Source organism: Oncorhynchus masou, chromosome 21 (genome assembly GCF_036934945.1).
Source record: "Oncorhynchus masou masou isolate Uvic2021 chromosome 21, UVic_Omas_1.1, whole genome shotgun sequence".
Taxonomy (NCBI): domain Eukaryota; kingdom Metazoa; phylum Chordata; class Actinopteri; order Salmoniformes; family Salmonidae; genus Oncorhynchus; species Oncorhynchus masou.
Genome location: NC_088232.1, coordinates 51,904,612 through 51,921,606, shown reverse-complemented (window position 1 = coordinate 51,921,606; position 16,995 = coordinate 51,904,612). Strand labels below are relative to the sequence as shown.

Sequence of the window (16,995 nt, the reverse complement as noted above, 5' to 3'; positions counted from 1 at the left end):
TGTTTATACCTTTCCAGAACCCCAACACCAGCAGTCCAGCTATGCCAAATGTCCTTGATGCCATTGGAGATGTCAAACTCAACAACTTCATGAATGCACAGCTGAACAACGCCAGTTTCGTTGACAAGTTGTTCAAGAAGATGCTCCGTCCATTCTTGGCATCTCCATCTAGGAATTTCCTCTCCTGTCTCAGCTCAAAGAACTTCAGTTGTCAGACCTACCAAATTGTGTATGTAAAGCCATGATACCCAATGCCATCGTCAATACAACTGGTGATATGCCTACAATTGAATAAGAAGTCAAGATAACATAGGTAACATGGGCTCTGTTCTCTTTCAGCATTGAGGCTCTAAGCAACCAATCAGCCTCCATGGACAGAGAGCAACAACGAGTGATCTTCACTCATTACATCTATCCATTCCTTTCAAGAAATGACTCATCAGGTAATAAATGGTTCTGGAAAGCACAAAAACATACACACTTCTCTGGGCCAATCCATTGAACTCATCTGCTTAGGGGAACTTAAAGTCCATTTGTTTAACTCTGCTTTTGTTTCAGATCCCGGCTGTGTCTCAAACACCAGTGGAAGCATGGACTGGCTCCAGAGGAACTTTGGCATCTTTTCTGTTTTTGCAGAACTGCAGGAGTTACAAGTCCTTAATCCCGACTTCTCCAGCGTAAGTTTCCTAGGTGTTTGTCTGGATGGTTATCCCCTCAATAACATTACCGTGCCACTCACTGACATGTGCCACCTTTCTTTTTCTATTTGTAGAAGGAATCACTGTCGCTGCTTACCCCAACCCAAGTGGCACAATTGACATTGACCTCTGGGGCATTGAATGACACAGATGACATTAAACTTGTGTTTACGCGGCTGGAGGAAGGAGACGCTTTCAAAAATGTTGACGAGTTTCTGACGCAACTGACCGCAAAGGAAGAGGTAATGCCCTTTTAAGATAAACAAACTGCATGATTTCATCTTGACAAATAGCAATCCCCATGTCTTCCTGTGTCTCCCTTTGTGGATAGTGAAGGACAACAAATGAACAACGAGCAACCTATCAATCTTCTACTTTCATTTATTACCGCCAAAGCTCGATGGAATGCCGTGATGAGTTGTGCAATGTTGAGGAACTCTGGTCATGTGTTTCAACAGATTCCTGACATCCATCCAGCCGTGAGAGATTTGATGATGAATCAGACGTTCAGCATCATCAGCCTTCAATTCCCAGAGTTCGAAACGCTGGACTGGATTGCATGGTTCGAAGTAAAGCTGATTCCCATCCTCCCCAGTTTTAATGAAGTCATGCTCACCATTGCTACCTCAAACGTCAACTGCACCAACTACCAAGTCATGTGAGTAGGGGACAAATTCCTGCTAAAATTAGCCATGGATTCGACAACTAAAATCTATTGCAAATGTGGGGTGGAAGCGTCATGAGTGTATCTTTTCCCATTTACAGTGTAAATGGAATGGACAGAGCTTTCTCTGAAATGACTCAGGATAGAAGAGAAGGAATCGCAAGAGTCCTGCTGAAATACCTGAGGAAATCTGTGCACCTCATCAATGGACCAGGTAGGACTCACCAAGCAGGTTGTTGTGCTCATTTGCTTTCTGTTTGATTCTTCATCGCTTCTGCTGGATGAAGTGTGCTTTGTTTGAAAGGAGTAAACAGTTGCCATGCTGCTTCCTTGTCTATTGAATATGGCATCAATGTACTCCACTTTTCAATAACCAAAACGGCCATACATGTCTTTTAGCTTGCAGGCAGGACATCCACGATGACAATGACTGGCTTGCAATCAACCTGGGTTCATACTCCGAGTACACAACCTATTCGGATCTCAAAGACTTCAACATCTCAGGGGTAAAACAATTGTTTGCCAGTGTTCTTTGCATGACCAGAATTGACTAGTTTGACACTGCTCATGTGTGGAATTATGGCTATTTAGAGGGCTAATGCATTGTATTCTGTTGCCTTCTTCTTCCCAGGTGGCAGTTCTAGACTCCCTCTCACCAAACCAGAAAGCTGAATTGATACTGGACCCAAGCACTGGCGCTCTGGAGAATGAGACTCTTGTGAAGAACGTTTTCATCAGCTTGCTGGCATCTCCAAGGGAAGAGCAGCTCAATGAGTTCTTTGTGACTTTTGTTGAAGTCACCAAGCAGGTCAGTCCATCACTCTCTGGCTGGAATGGACCTTGTACAGTGAGACCTGGCTCTCGACAAAGTCATCTGACAAAACAATCAGGATGAATGGATGTCCTCCTAAACCATGAACCATTTTTTTTTCCAGGAAAACATCACTATCATCACAAACACAGCCGTAAGAGACACAATGCTAGACCTGACCTTGATGGCTCTTGCTCCCAAATTCGACGTTTTTGAGCCAAAAGACTTCCAGCTGTGGTTCCAAGTCAATCTGGTTGTTCTGCTGGCCAGCTTCCATCCTGGCAGATTGGTTGATATTCCCCTAAACATCACCTGTGAATCCTACAATGCCATGTAAGAGACTACTTTACCCCAAACAAACGTACAAGGGACTGCCTCGTAAAGTACAGATTGACAAAAGACTGCACTAATGTCTCTTTCCTTTTTCTCTCAGATTTACGGGTCTCGACCAAAGTTTGGAATCTCTTCCGCCTCACCTCTCACAGGGTGTAAAGTCAAGCTTGGATGCACTGATGAAGACATTCCAACGTATGTGATAAACTGCAATGTTTCAACAACAGACACTGTATCATCTGAGCCCAGCATTTATAGAAAATTTAAAAAATCTCCAAAAAGGCATTCTGTTATTTTGCTAACTCATATGCTCCGAAATCTTCCCGTTGATTGACTGACCTTATTTAAATTATCCCCCTCAAAGGTTGCTCAAGGCCTCCAGCTTTAATTGTGGTAAGTATTCTCTGAGTGGGATCGTATTTCAAATAGACCTTTTGTTTACGGTATGGGAAAGGTCATGCATCTGGTATCTGCATTGTGGCATTGTTCAGAAAGCCAAAGCATCTCTTTTGTTTTCTCATTTAATTTCACACTGGTAACAATATTATTTCCCCCCATATAGTGCAAAGAAACAATGGTCAATGGTAAGTTGATGCTAGCTGTGCAATTGACATTTTCTTGAATCAGATTGGTAATTTATGATTTGTGTCTGAAGAACTATTGTTTTTATGTTCTCTTTTGCAGAGAAACAACTTTGTGCTGGATTTAACAGGTGGGTTCAGTGCTGTCTTGCACAGTGCAGGTTGTAAGACATTGAGACACACAAGGTATCACTTCTCAACTAATAATGTATTTTTCATTACTGTTTCCTACAGCACACAACTGAAGCAACAAATGTCGATTGGGAATTCCAATGCATCCCTTTGCAATTTCAACATCTCTGAATATGCCTGTTCCTCAGTAAGCTTTTTCAATTCACCACTAAATGTTGTCAGTAGCAACAGATACATTTCTCTCATCCTCATCTTCTTTATTGATGTTACTTATGTTGATGTCACAGTTGTCTAATTTGGTTCACGTCCCTGCATTCTTTTCTTTAAGACAACCCTTCTGTCAGCGGACAACTTGGTGACGATCCTGAAATGCCAATTGTCCAGCAAAAAGACTTACTCAACAGAAATGTGGAAGCTGTTCTTCCAAAACAATGCTGCTATTCTGGACCAGGCTCTTCTGGATTACTCCAGCATGGTATGTTGAATCCTAGAATTACAACAAAATGTTGGCAATATGTGTGGATTTTGTCAATACACATCTGTTTATACCTTTCCAGAACCCCAACACCAGCAGTCCAGCTATGCCAAATGTCCTTGATGCCATTGGAGATGTCAAACTCAACAACTTCATGAATGCACAGCTGAACAACGCCAGTTTCGTTGACAAGTTGTTCAAGAAGATGCTCCGTCCATTCTTGGCATCTCCATCTAGGAATTTCCTCTCCTGTCTCAGCTCAAAGAACTTCAGTTGTCAGACCTACCAAATTGTGTATGTAAAGCCATGATACCCAATGCCATCGTCAATACAACTGGTGATATGCCTACAATTGAATAAGAAGTCAAGATAACATAGGTAACATGGGCTCTGTTCTCTTTCAGCATTGAGGCTCTAAGCAACCAATCAGCCTCCATGGACAGAGAGCAACAACGAGTGATCTTCACTCATTACATCTATCCATTCCTTTCAAGAAATGACTCATCAGGTAATAAATGGTTCTGGAAAGCACAAAAACATACACACTTCTCTGGGCCAATCCATTGAACTCATCTGCTTAGGGGAACTTAAAGTCCATTTGTTTAACTCTGCTTTTGTTTCAGATCCCGGCTGTGTCTCAAACACCAGTGGAAGCATGGACTGGCTCCAGAGGAACTTTGGCATCTTTTCTGTTTTTGCAGAACTGCAGGAGTTACAAGTCCTTAATCCCGACTTCTCCAGCGTAAGTTTCCTAGGTGTTTGTCTGGATGGTTATCCCCTCAATAACATTACCGTGCCACTCACTGACATGTGCCACCTTTCTTTTTCTATTTGTAGAAGGAATCACTGTCGCTGCTTACCCCAACCCAAGTGGCACAATTGACATTGACCTCTGGGGCATTGAATGACACAGATGACATTAAACTTGTGTTTACGCGGCTGGAGGAAGGAGACGCTTTCAAAAATGTTGACGAGTTTCTGACGCAACTGACCGCAAAGGAAGAGGTAATGCCCTTTTAAGATAAACAAACTGCATGATTTCATCTTGACAAATAGCAATCCCCATGTCTTCCTGTGTCTCCCTTTGTGGATAGTGAAGGACAACAAATGAACAACGAGCAACCTATCAATCTTCTACTTTCATTTATTACCGCCAAAGCTCGATGGAATGCCGTGATGAGTTGTGCAATGTTGAGGAACTCTGGTCATGTGTTTCAACAGATTCCTGACATCCATCCAGCCGTGAGAGATTTGATGATGAATCAGACGTTCAGCATCATCAGCCTTCAATTCCCAGAGTTCGAAACGCTGGACTGGATTGCATGGTTCGAAGTAAAGCTGATTCCCATCCTCCCCAGTTTTAATGAAGTCATGCTCACCATTGCTACCTCAAACGTCAACTGCACCAACTACCAAGTCATGTGAGTAGGGACCAAATTCCTGCTAAAATTAGCCATGGATTCGACAACTAAAATCTATTGCAAATGTGGGGTGGAAGCGTCATGAGTGTATCTTTTCCCATTTACAGTGTAAATGGAATGGACAGAGCTTTCTCTGAAATGACTCAGGATAGAAGAGAAGGAATCGCAAGAGTCCTGCTGAAATACCTGAGGAAATCTGTGCACCTCATCAATGGACCAGGTAGGACTCACCAAGCAGGTTGTTGTGCTCATTTGCTTTCTGTTTGATTCTTCATCGCTTCTGCTGGATGAAGTGTGCTTTGTTTGAAAGGAGTAAACAGTTGCCATGCTGCTTCCTTGTCTATTGAATATGGCATCAATGTACTCCACTTTTCAATAACCAAAACGGCCATACATGTCTTTTAGCTTGCAGGCAGGACATCCACGATGACAATGACTGGCTTGCAATCAACCTGGGTTCATACTCCGAGTACACAACCTATTCGGATCTCAAAGACTTCAACATCTCAGGGGTAAAACAATTGTTTGCCAGTGTTCTTTGCATGACCAGAATTGACTAGTTTGACACTGCTCATGTGTGGAATTATGGCTATTTAGAGGGCTAATGCATTGTATTCTGTTGCCTTCTTCTTCCCAGGTGGCAGTTCTAGACTCCCTCTCACCAAACCAGAAAGCTGAATTGATACTGGACCCAAGCACTGGCGCTCTGGAGAATGAGACTCTTGTGAAGAACGTTTTCATCAGCTTGCTGGCATCTCCAAGGGAAGAGCAGCTCAATGAGTTCTTTGTGACTTTTGTTGAAGTCACCAAGCAGGTCAGTCCATCACTCTCTGGCTGGAATGGACCTTGTACAGTGAGACCTGGCTCTCGACAAAGTCATCTGACAAAACAATCAGGATGAATGGATGTCCTCCTAAACCATGAACCATTTTTTTTTCCAGGAAAACATCACTATCATCACAAACACAGCCGTAAGAGACACAATGCTAGACCTGACCTTGATGGCTCTTGCTCCCAAATTCGACGTTTTTGAGCCAAAAGACTTCCAGCTGTGGTTCCAAGTCAATCTGGTTGTTGCTGGCCAGCTTCCATCCTGGCAGATTGGTTGATATTCCCCTAAACATCACCTGTGAATCCTACAATGCCATGTAAGAGACTACTTTACCCCAAACAAACGTACAAGGGACTGCCTCGTAAAGTACAGATTGACAAAAGACTGCACTAATGTCTCTTTCCTTTTTCTCTCAGATTTACGGGTCTCGACCAAAGTTTGGAATCTCTTCCGCCTCACCTCTCACAGGGTGTAAAGTCAAGCTTGGATGCACTGATGAAGACATTCCAACGTATGTGATAAACTGCAATGTTTCAACAACAGACACTGTATCATCTGAGCCCAGCATTTATAGAAAATTTAAAAAATCTCCAAAAAGGCATTCTGTTATTTTGCTAACTCATATGCTCCGAAATCTTCCCGTTGATTGACTGACCTTATTTAAATTATCCCCCTCAAAGGTTGCTCAAGGCCTCCAGCTTTAATTGTGGTAAGTATTCTCTGAGTGGGATCGTATTTCAAATAGACCTTTTGTTTACGGTATGGGAAAGGTCATGCATCTGGTATCTGCATTGTGGCATTGTTCAGAAAGCCAAAGCATCTCTTTTGTTTTCTCATTTAATTTCACACTGGTAACAATATTATTTCCCCCCCATATAGTGCAAAGAAACATTGGTCAATGGTAAGTTGATGCTAGCTGTGCAATTGACATTTTCTTGAATCAGATTGGTAATTTATGATGTGTCTGAAGAACTATTGTTTTTATGTTCTCTTTTGCAGAGAAACAACTTTGTGCTGGATTTAACAGGTGGGTTCAGTGCTGTCTTGCACAGTGCAGGTTGTAAGACATTGAGACACACAAGGTATCACTTCTCAACTAATAATGTATTTTTCATTACTGTTTCCTACAGCACACAACTGAAGCAACAAATGTCGATTGGGAATTCCAATGCATCCCTTTGCAATTTCAACATCTCTGAATATGCCTGTTCCTCAGTAAGCTTTTTCAATTCACCACTAAATGTTGTCAGTAGCAACAGATACATTTCTCTCATCCTCATCTTCTTTATTGATGTTACTTATGTTGATGTCACAGTTGTCTAATTTGGTTCACGTCCCTGCATTCTTTTCTTTAAGACAACCCTTCTGTCAGCGGACAACTTGGTGACGATCCTGAAATGCCAATTGTCCAGCAAAAAGACTTACTCAACAGAAATGTGGAAGCTGTTCTTCCAAAACAATGCTGCTATTCTGGACCAGGCTCTTCTGGATTACTCCAGCATGGTATGTTGAATCCTAGAATTACAACAAAATGTTGGCAATATGTGTGGATTTTGTCAATACACATCTGTTTATACCTTTCCAGAACCCCAACACCAGCAGTCCAGCTATGCCAAATGTCCTTGATGCCATTGGAGATGTCAAACTCAACAACTTCATGAATGCACAGCTGAACAACGCCAGTTTCGTTGACAAGTTGTTCAAGAAGATGCTCCGTCCATTCTTGGCATCTCCATCTAGGAATTTCCTCTCCTGTCTCAGCTCAAAGAACTTCAGTTGTCAGACCTACCAAATTGTGTATGTAAAGCCATGATACCCAATGCCATCGTCAATACAACTGGTGATATGCCTACAATTGAATAAGAAGTCAAGATAACATAGGTAACATGGGCTCTGTTCTCTTTCAGCATTGAGGCTCTAAGCAACCAATCAGCCTCCATGGACAGAGAGCAACAACGAGTGATCTTCACTCATTACATCTATCCATTCCTTTCAAGAAATGACTCATCAGGTAATAAATGGTTCTGGAAAGCACAAAAACATACACACTTCTCTGGGCCAATCCATTGAACTCATCTGCTTAGGGGAACTTAAAGTCCATTTGTTTAACTCTGCTTTTGTTTCAGATCCCGGCTGTGTCTCAAACACCAGTGGAAGCATGGACTGGCTCCAGAGGAACTTTGGCATCTTTTCTGTTTTTGCAGAACTGCAGGAGTTACAAGTCCTTAATCCCGACTTCTCCAGCGTAAGTTTCCTAGGTGTTTGTCTGGATGGTTATCCCCTCAATAACATTACCGTGCCACTCACTGACATGTGCCACCTTTCTTTTTCTATTTGTAGAAGGAATCACTGTCGCTGCTTACCCCAACCCAAGTGGCACAATTGACATTGACCTCTGGGGCATTGAATGACACAGATGACATTAAACTTGTGTTTACGCGGCTGGAGGAAGGAGACGCTTTCAAAAATGTTGACGAGTTTCTGACGCAACTGACCGCAAAGGAAGAGGTAATGCCCTTTTAAGATAAACAAACTGCATGATTTCATCTTGACAAATAGCAATCCCCATGTCTTCCTGTGTCTCCCTTTGTGGATAGTGAAGGACAACAAATGAACAACGAGCAACCTATCAATCTTCTACTTTCATTTATTACCGCCAAAGCTCGATGGAATGCCGTGATGAGTTGTGCAATGTTGAGGAACTCTGGTCATGTGTTTCAACAGATTCCTGACATCCATCCAGCCGTGAGAGATTTGATGATGAATCAGACGTTCAGCATCATCAGCCTTCAATTCCCAGAGTTCGAAACGCTGGACTGGATTGCATGGTTCGAAGTAAAGCTGATTCCCATCCTCCCCAGTTTTAATGAAGTCATGCTCACCATTGCTACCTCAAACGTCAACTGCACCAACTACCAAGTCATGTGAGTAGGGACCAACTTCCTGCTAAAATTAGCCATGGATTCGACAACTAAAATCTATTGCAAATGTGGGGTGGAAGCGTCATGAGTGTATCTTTTCCCATTTACAGTGTAAATGGAATGGACAGAGCTTTCTCTGAAATGACCCAGGATAGAAGAGAAGGAATCGCAAGAGTCCTGCTGAAATACCTGAGGAAATCTGTGCACCTCATCAATGGACCAGGTAGGACTCACCAAGCAGGTTGTTGTGCTCATTTGCTTTCTGTTTGATTCTTCATCGCTTCTGCTGGATGAAGTGTGCTTTGTTTGAAAGGAGTAAACAGTTGCCATGCTGCTTCCTTGTCTATTGAATATGGCATCAATGTACTCCACTTTTCAATAACCAAAACGGCCATACATGTCTTTTAGCTTGCAGGCAGGACATCCACGATGACAATGACTGGCTTGCAATCAACCTGGGTTCATACTCCGAGTACACAACCTATTCGGATCTCAAAGACTTCAACATCTCAGGGGTAAAACAATTGTTTGCCAGTGTTCTTTGCATGACCAGAATTGACTAGTTTGACACTGCTCATGTGTGGAATTATGGCTATTTAGAGGGCTAATGCATTGTATTCTGTTGCCTTCTTCTTCCCAGGTGGCAGTTCTAGACTCCCTCTCACCAAACCAGAAAGCTGAATTGATACTGGACCCAAGCACTGGCGCTCTGGAGAATGAGACTCTTGTGAAGAACGTTTTCATCAGCTTGCTGGCATCTCCAAGGGAAGAGCAGCTCAATGAGTTCTTTGTGACTTTTGTTGAAGTCACCAAGCAGGTCAGTCCATCACTCTCTGGCTGGAATGGACCTTGTACAGTGAGACCTGGCTCTCGACAAAGTCATCTGACAAAACAATCAGGATGAATGGATGTCCTCCTAAACCATGAACCATTTTTTTTTCCAGGAAAACATCACTATCATCACAAACACAGCCGTAAGAGACACAATGCTAGACCTGACCTTGATGGCTCTTGCTCCCAAATTCGACGTTTTTGAGCCAAAAGACTTCCAGCTGTGGTTCCAAGTCAATCTGGTTGTTCTGCTGGCCAGCTTCCATCCTGGCAGATTGGTTGATATTCCCCTAAACATCACCTGTGAATCCTACAATGCCATGTAAGAGACTACTTTACCCCAAACAAACGTACAAGGGACTGCCTCGTAAAGTACAGATTGACAAAAGACTGCACTAATGTCTCTTTCCTTTTTCTCTCAGATTTACGGGTCTCGACCAAAGTTTGGAATCTCTTCCGCCTCACCTCTCACAGGGTGTAAAGTCAAGCTTGGATGCACTGATGAAGACATTCCAACGTATGTGATAAACTGCAATGTTTCAACAACAGACACTGTATCATCTGAGCCCAGCATTTATAGAAAATTTAAAAAATCTCCAAAAAGGCATTCTGTTATTTTGCTAACTCATATGCTCCGAAATCTTCCCGTTGATTGACTGACCTTATTTAAATTATCCCCCTCAAAGGTTGCTCAAGGCCTCCAGCTTTAATTGTGGTAAGTATTCTCTGAGTGGGATCGTATTTCAAATAGACCTTTTGTTTACGGTATGGGAAAGGTCATGCATCTGGTATCTGCATTGTGGCATTGTTCAGAAAGCCAAAGCATCTCTTTTGTTTTCTCATTTAATTTCACACTGGTAACAATATTATTTCCCCCATATAGTGCAAAGAAACATTGGTCAATGGTAAGTTGATGCTAGCTGTGCAATTGACATTTTCTTGAATCAGATTGGTAATTTATGATGTGTCTGAAGAACTATTGTTTTTATGTTCTCTTTTGCAGAGAAACAACTTTGTGCTGGATTTAACAGGTGGGTTCAGTGCTGTCTTGCACAGTGCAGGTTGTAAGACATTGAGACACACAAGGTATCACTTCTCAACTAATAATGTATTTTTCATTACTGTTTCCTACAGCACACAACTGAAGCAACAAATGTCGATTGGGAATTCCAATGCATCCCTTTGCAATTTCAACATCTCTGAATATGCCTGTTCCTCAGTAAGCTTTTTCAATTCACCACTAAATGTTGTCAGTAGCAACAGATACATTTCTCTCATCCTCATCTTCTTTATTGATGTTACTTATGTTGATGTCACAGTTGTCTAATTTGGTTCACGTCCCTGCATTCTTTTCTTTAAGACAACCCTTCTGTCAGCGGACAACTTGGTGACGATCCTGAAATGCCAATTGTCCAGCAAAAAGACTTACTCAACAGAAATGTGGAAGCTGTTCTTCCAAAACAATGCTGCTATTCTGGACCAGGCTCTTCTGGATTACTCCAGCATGGTATGTTGAATCCTAGAATTACAACAAAATGTTGGCAATATGTGTGGATTTTGTCAATACACATCTGTTTATACCTTTCCAGAACCCCAACACCAGCAGTCCAGCTATGCCAAATGTCCTTGATGCCATTGGAGATGTCAAACTCAACAACTTCATGAATGCACAGCTGAACAACGCCAGTTTCGTTGACAAGTTGTTCAAGAAGATGCTCCGTCCATTCTTGGCATCTCCATCTAGGAATTTCCTCTCCTGTCTCAGCTCAAAGAACTTCAGTTGTCAGACCTACCAAATTGTGTATGTAAAGCCATGATACCCAATGCCATCGTCAATACAACTGGTGATATGCCTACAATTGAATAAGAAGTCAAGATAACATAGGTAACATGGGCTCTGTTCTCTTTCAGCATTGAGGCTCTAAGCAACCAATCAGCCTCCATGGACAGAGAGCAACAACGAGTGATCTTCACTCATTACATCTATCCATTCCTTTCAAGAAATGACTCATCAGGTAATAAATGGTTCTGGAAAGCACAAAAACATACACACTTCTCTGGGCCAATCCATTGAACTCATCTGCTTAGGGGAACTTAAAGTCCATTTGTTTAACTCTGCTTTTGTTTCAGATCCCGGCTGTGTCTCAAACACCAGTGGAAGCATGGACTGGCTCCAGAGGAACTTTGGCATCTTTTCTGTTTTTGCAGAACTGCAGGAGTTACAAGTCCTTAATCCCGACTTCTCCAGCGTAAGTTTCCTAGGTGTTTGTCTGGATGGTTATCCCCTCAATAACATTACCGTGCCACTCACTGACATGTGCCACCTTTCTTTTTCTATTTGTAGAAGGAATCACTGTCGCTGCTTACCCCAACCCAAGTGGCACAATTGACATTGACCTCTGGGGCATTGAATGACACAGATGACATTAAACTTGTGTTTACGCGGCTGGAGGAAGGAGACGCTTTCAAAAATGTTGACGAGTTTCTGACGCAACTGACCGCAAAGGAAGAGGTAATGCCCTTTTAAGATAAACAAACTGCATGATTTCATCTTGACAAATAGCAATCCCCATGTCTTCCTGTGTCTCCCTTTGTGGATAGTGAAGGACAACAAATGAACAACGAGCAACCTATCAATCTTCTACTTTCATTTATTACCGCCAAAGCTCGATGGAATGCCGTGATGAGTTGTGCAATGTTGAGGAACTCTGGTCATGTGTTTCAACAGATTCCTGACATCCATCCAGCCGTGAGAGATTTGATGATGAATCAGACGTTCAGCATCATCAGCCTTCAATTCCCAGAGTTCGAAACGCTGGACTGGATTGCATGGTTCGAAGTAAAGCTGATTCCCATCCTCCCCAGTTTTAATGAAGTCATGCTCACCATTGCTACCTCAAACGTCAACTGCACCAACTACCAAGTCATGTGAGTAGGGACCAAATTCCTGCTAAAATTAGCCATGGATTCGACAACTAAAATCTATTGCAAATGTGGGGTGGAAGCGTCATGAGTGTATCTTTTCCCATTTACAGTGTAAATGGAATGGACAGAGCTTTCTCTGAAATGACTCAGGATAGAAGAGAAGGAATCGCAAGAGTCCTGCTGAAATACCTGAGGAAATCTGTGCACCTCATCAATGGACCAGGTAGGACTCACCAAGCAGGTTGTTGTGCTCATTTGCTTTCTGTTTGATTCTTCATCGCTTCTGCTGGATGAAGTGTGCTTTGTTTGAAAGGAGTAAACAGTTGCCATGCTGCTTCCTTGTCTATTGAATATGGCATCAATGTACTCCACTTTTCAATAACCAAAACGGCCATACATGTCTTTTAGCTTGCAGGCAGGACATCCACGATGACAATGACTGGCTTGCAATCAACCTGGGTTCATACTCCGAGTACACAACCTATTCGGATCTCAAAGACTTCAACATCTCAGGGGTAAAACAATTGTTTGCCAGTGTTCTTTGCATGACCAGAATTGACTAGTTTGACACTGCTCATGTGTGGAATTATGGCTATTTAGAGGGCTAATGCATTGTATTCTGTTGCCTTCTTCTTCCCAGGTGGCAGTTCTAGACTCCCTCTCACCAAACCAGAAAGCTGAATTGATACTGGACCCAAGCACTGGCGCTCTGGAGAATGAGACTCTTGTGAAGAACGTTTTCATCAGCTTGCTGGCATCTCCAAGGGAAGAGCAGCTCAATGAGTTCTTTGTGACTTTTGTTGAAGTCACCAAGCAGGTCAGTCCATCACTCTCTGGCTGGAATGGACCTTGTACAGTGAGACCTGGCTCTCGACAAAGTCATCTGACAAAACAATCAGGATGAATGGATGTCCTCCTAAACCATGAACCATTTTTTTTTCCAGGAAAACATCACTATCATCACAAACACAGCCGTAAGAGACACAATGCTAGACCTGACCTTGATGGCTCTTGCTCCCAAATTCGACGTTTTTGAGCCAAAAGACTTCCAGCTGTGGTTCCAAGTCAATCTGGTTGTTCTGCTGGCCAGCTTCCATCCTGGCAGATTGGTTGATATTCCCCTAAACATCACCTGTGAATCCTACAATGCCATGTAAGAGACTACTTTACCCCAAACAAACGTACAAGGGACTGCCTCGTAAAGTACAGATTGACAAAAGACTGCACTAATGTCTCTTTCCTTTTTCTCTCAGATTTACGGGTCTCGACCAAAGTTTGGAATCTCTTCCGCCTCACCTCTCACAGGGTGTAAAGTCAAGCTTGGATGCACTGATGAAGACATTCCAACGTATGTGATAAACTGCAATGTTTCAACAACAGACACTGTATCATCTGAGCCCAGCATTTATAGAAAATTTAAAAAATCTCCAAAAAGGCATTCTGTTATTTTGCTAACTCATATGCTCCGAAATCTTCCCGTTGATTGACTGACCTTATTTAAATTATCCCCCTCAAAGGTTGCTCAAGGCCTCCAGCTTTAATTGTGGTAAGTATTCTCTGAGTGGGATCGTATTTCAAATAGACCTTTTGTTTACGGTATGGGAAAGGTCATGCATCTGGTATCTGCATTGTGGCATTGTTCAGAAAGCCAAAGCATCTCTTTTGTTTTCTCATTTAATTTCACACTGGTAACAATATTATTTCCCCCCCATATAGTGCAAAGAAACATTGGTCAATGGTAAGTTGATGCTAGCTGTGCAATTGACATTTTCTTGAATCAGATTGGTAATTTATGATTTGTGTCTGAAGAACTATTGTTTTTATGTTCTCTTTTGCAGAGAAACAACTTTGTGCTGGATTTAACAGGTGGGTTCAGTGCTGTCTTGCACAGTGCAGGTTGTAAGACATTGAGACACACAAGGTATCACTTCTCAACTAATAATGTATTTTTCATTACTGTTTCCTACAGCACACAACTGAAGCAACAAATGTCGATTGGGAATTCCAATGCATCCCTTTGCAATTTCAACATCTCTGAATATGCCTGTTCCTCAGTAAGCTTTTTCAATTCACCACTAAATGTTGTCAGTAGCAACAGATACATTTCTCTCATCCTCATCTTCTTTATTGATGTTACTTATGTTGATGTCACAGTTGTCTAATTTGGTTCACGTCCCTGCATTCTTTTCTTTAAGACAACCCTTCTGTCAGCGGACAACTTGGTGACGATCCTGAAATGCCAATTGTCCAGCAAAAAGACTTACTCAACAGAAATGTGGAAGCTGTTCTTCCAAAACAATGCTGCTATTCTGGACCAGGCTCTTCTGGATTACTCCAGCATGGTATGTTGAATCCTAGAATTACAACAAAATGTTGGCAATATGTGTGGATTTTGTCAATACACATCTGTTTATACCTTTCCAGAACCCCAACACCAGCAGTCCAGCTATGCCAAATGTCCTTGATGCCATTGGAGATGTCAAACTCAACAACTTCATGAATGCACAGCTGAACAACGCCAGTTTCGTTGACAAGTTGTTCAAGAAGATGCTCCGTCCATTCTTGGCATCTCCATCTAGGAATTTCCTCTCCTGTCTCAGCTCAAAGAACTTCAGTTGTCAGACCTACCAAATTGTGTATGTAAAGCCATGATACCCAATGCCATCGTCAATACAACTGGTGATATGCCTACAATTGAATAAGAAGTCAAGATAACATAGGTAACATGGGCTCTGTTCTCTTTCAGCATTGAGGCTCTAAGCAACCAATCAGCCTCCATGGACAGAGAGCAACAACGAGTGATCTTCACTCATTACATCTATCCATTCCTTTCAAGAAATGACTCATCAGGTAATAAATGGTTCTGGAAAGCACAAAAACATACACACTTCTCTGGGCCAATCCATTGAACTCATCTGCTTAGGGGAACTTAAAGTCCATTTGTTTAACTCTGCTTTTGTTTCAGATCCCGGCTGTGTCTCAAACACCAGTGGAAGCATGGACTGGCTCCAGAGGAACTTTGGCATCTTTTCTGTTTTTGCAGAACTGCAGGAGTTACAAGTCCTTAATCCCGACTTCTCCAGCGTAAGTTTCCTAGGTGTTTGTCTGGATGGTTATCCCCTCAATAACATTACCGTGCCACTCACTGACATGTGCCACCTTTCTTTTTCTATTTGTAGAAGGAATCACTGTCGCTGCTTACCCCAACCCAAGTGGCACAATTGACATTGACCTCTGGGGCATTGAATGACACAGATGACATTAAACTTGTGTTTACGCGGCTGGAGGAAGGAGACGCTTTCAAAAATGTTGACGAGTTTCTGACGCAACTGACCGCAAAGGAAGAGGTAATGCCCTTTTAAGATAAACAAACTGCATGATTTCATCTTGACAAATAGCAATCCCCATGTCTTCCTGTGTCTCCCTTTGTGGATAGTGAAGGACAACAAATGAACAACGAGCAACCTATCAATCTTCTACTTTCATTTATTACCGCCAAAGCTCGATGGAATGCCGTGATGAGTTGTGCAATGTTGAGGAACTCTGGTCATGTGTTTCAACAGATTCCTGACATCCATCCAGCCGTGAGAGATTTGATGATGAATCAGACGTTCAGCATCATCAGCCTTCAATTCCCAGAGTTCGAAACGCTGGACTGGATTGCATGGTTCGAAGTAAAGCTGATTCCCATCCTCCCCAGTTTTAATGAAGTCATGCTCACCATTGCTACCTCAAACGTCAACTGCACCAACTACCAAGTCATGTGAGTAGGGGACAAATTCCTGCTAAAATTAGCCATGGATTCGACAACTAAAATCTATTGCAAATGTGGGGTGGAAGCGTCATGAGTGTATCTTTTCCCATTTACAGTGTAAATGGAATGGACAGAGCTTTCTCTGAAATGACTCAGGATAGAAGAGAAGGAATCGCAAGAGTCCTGCTGAAATACCTGAGGAAATCTGTGCACCTCATCAATGGACCAGGTAGGACTCACCAAGCAGGTTGTTGTGCTCATTTGCTTTCTGTTTGATTCTTCATCGCTTCTGCTGGATGAAGTGTGCTTTGTTTGAAAGGAGTAAACAGTTGCCATGCTGCTTCCTTGTCTATTGAATATGGCATCAATGTACTCCACTTTTCAATAACCAAAACGGCCATACATGTCTTTTAGCTTGCAGGCAGGACATCCACGATGACAATGACTGGCTTGCAATCAACCTGGGTTCATACTCCGAGTACACAACCTATTCGGATCTCAAAGACTTCAACATCTCAGGGGTAAAACAATTGTTTGCCAGTGTTCTTTGCATGACCAGAATTGACTAGTTTGACACTGCTCATGTGTGGAATTATGGCTATTTAGAGGGCTAATGC

General features: G+C 42.4%; 1 protein-coding gene across 1 annotated transcript in view; it reads left to right on the top strand.

The window, feature by feature from the left end:
- The window catches only part of LOC135507528 (uncharacterized), an 83,837-nt gene that overhangs the window by 15,715 nt on the left and 51,127 nt on the right, over positions 1-16,995 (top strand). Inside the window, exons 65-122 of the mRNA XM_064927036.1 lie at positions 18-229; positions 340-443; positions 559-677; positions 773-940; positions 1,157-1,356; positions 1,464-1,576; positions 1,762-1,868; positions 1,994-2,170; positions 2,298-2,506; positions 2,607-2,701; positions 2,871-2,899; positions 3,069-3,090; positions 3,191-3,218; positions 3,322-3,406; positions 3,548-3,694; positions 3,777-3,988; positions 4,099-4,202; positions 4,318-4,436; positions 4,532-4,699; positions 4,916-5,115; positions 5,223-5,335; positions 5,521-5,627; positions 5,753-5,929; positions 6,057-6,185; positions 6,364-6,458; positions 6,827-6,848; positions 6,947-6,974; positions 7,320-7,450; positions 7,533-7,725; positions 8,074-8,192; positions 8,288-8,455; positions 8,672-8,871; positions 8,979-9,091; positions 9,277-9,383; positions 9,509-9,685; positions 9,813-9,932; positions 10,122-10,216; positions 10,583-10,604; positions 10,703-10,730; positions 11,076-11,206; positions 11,289-11,481; positions 11,830-11,948; positions 12,044-12,211; positions 12,428-12,627; positions 12,735-12,847; positions 13,033-13,139; positions 13,265-13,441; positions 13,569-13,688; positions 13,878-13,972; positions 14,341-14,362; positions 14,463-14,490; positions 14,836-14,966; positions 15,049-15,241; positions 15,590-15,708; positions 15,804-15,971; positions 16,188-16,387; positions 16,495-16,607; positions 16,793-16,899. Coding sequence (XP_064783108.1) covers positions 18-229; positions 340-443; positions 559-677; positions 773-940; positions 1,157-1,356; positions 1,464-1,576; positions 1,762-1,868; positions 1,994-2,170; positions 2,298-2,506; positions 2,607-2,701; positions 2,871-2,899; positions 3,069-3,090; positions 3,191-3,218; positions 3,322-3,406; positions 3,548-3,694; positions 3,777-3,988; positions 4,099-4,202; positions 4,318-4,436; positions 4,532-4,699; positions 4,916-5,115; positions 5,223-5,335; positions 5,521-5,627; positions 5,753-5,929; positions 6,057-6,185; positions 6,364-6,458; positions 6,827-6,848; positions 6,947-6,974; positions 7,320-7,450; positions 7,533-7,725; positions 8,074-8,192; positions 8,288-8,455; positions 8,672-8,871; positions 8,979-9,091; positions 9,277-9,383; positions 9,509-9,685; positions 9,813-9,932; positions 10,122-10,216; positions 10,583-10,604; positions 10,703-10,730; positions 11,076-11,206; positions 11,289-11,481; positions 11,830-11,948; positions 12,044-12,211; positions 12,428-12,627; positions 12,735-12,847; positions 13,033-13,139; positions 13,265-13,441; positions 13,569-13,688; positions 13,878-13,972; positions 14,341-14,362; positions 14,463-14,490; positions 14,836-14,966; positions 15,049-15,241; positions 15,590-15,708; positions 15,804-15,971; positions 16,188-16,387; positions 16,495-16,607; positions 16,793-16,899 — 7,266 coding nt within the window. The remainder of the gene's footprint in view (positions 1-17; positions 230-339; positions 444-558; positions 678-772; positions 941-1,156; positions 1,357-1,463; positions 1,577-1,761; positions 1,869-1,993; positions 2,171-2,297; positions 2,507-2,606; positions 2,702-2,870; positions 2,900-3,068; positions 3,091-3,190; positions 3,219-3,321; positions 3,407-3,547; positions 3,695-3,776; positions 3,989-4,098; positions 4,203-4,317; positions 4,437-4,531; positions 4,700-4,915; positions 5,116-5,222; positions 5,336-5,520; positions 5,628-5,752; positions 5,930-6,056; positions 6,186-6,363; positions 6,459-6,826; positions 6,849-6,946; positions 6,975-7,319; positions 7,451-7,532; positions 7,726-8,073; positions 8,193-8,287; positions 8,456-8,671; positions 8,872-8,978; positions 9,092-9,276; positions 9,384-9,508; positions 9,686-9,812; positions 9,933-10,121; positions 10,217-10,582; positions 10,605-10,702; positions 10,731-11,075; positions 11,207-11,288; positions 11,482-11,829; positions 11,949-12,043; positions 12,212-12,427; positions 12,628-12,734; positions 12,848-13,032; positions 13,140-13,264; positions 13,442-13,568; positions 13,689-13,877; positions 13,973-14,340; positions 14,363-14,462; positions 14,491-14,835; positions 14,967-15,048; positions 15,242-15,589; positions 15,709-15,803; positions 15,972-16,187; positions 16,388-16,494; positions 16,608-16,792; positions 16,900-16,995) is intronic.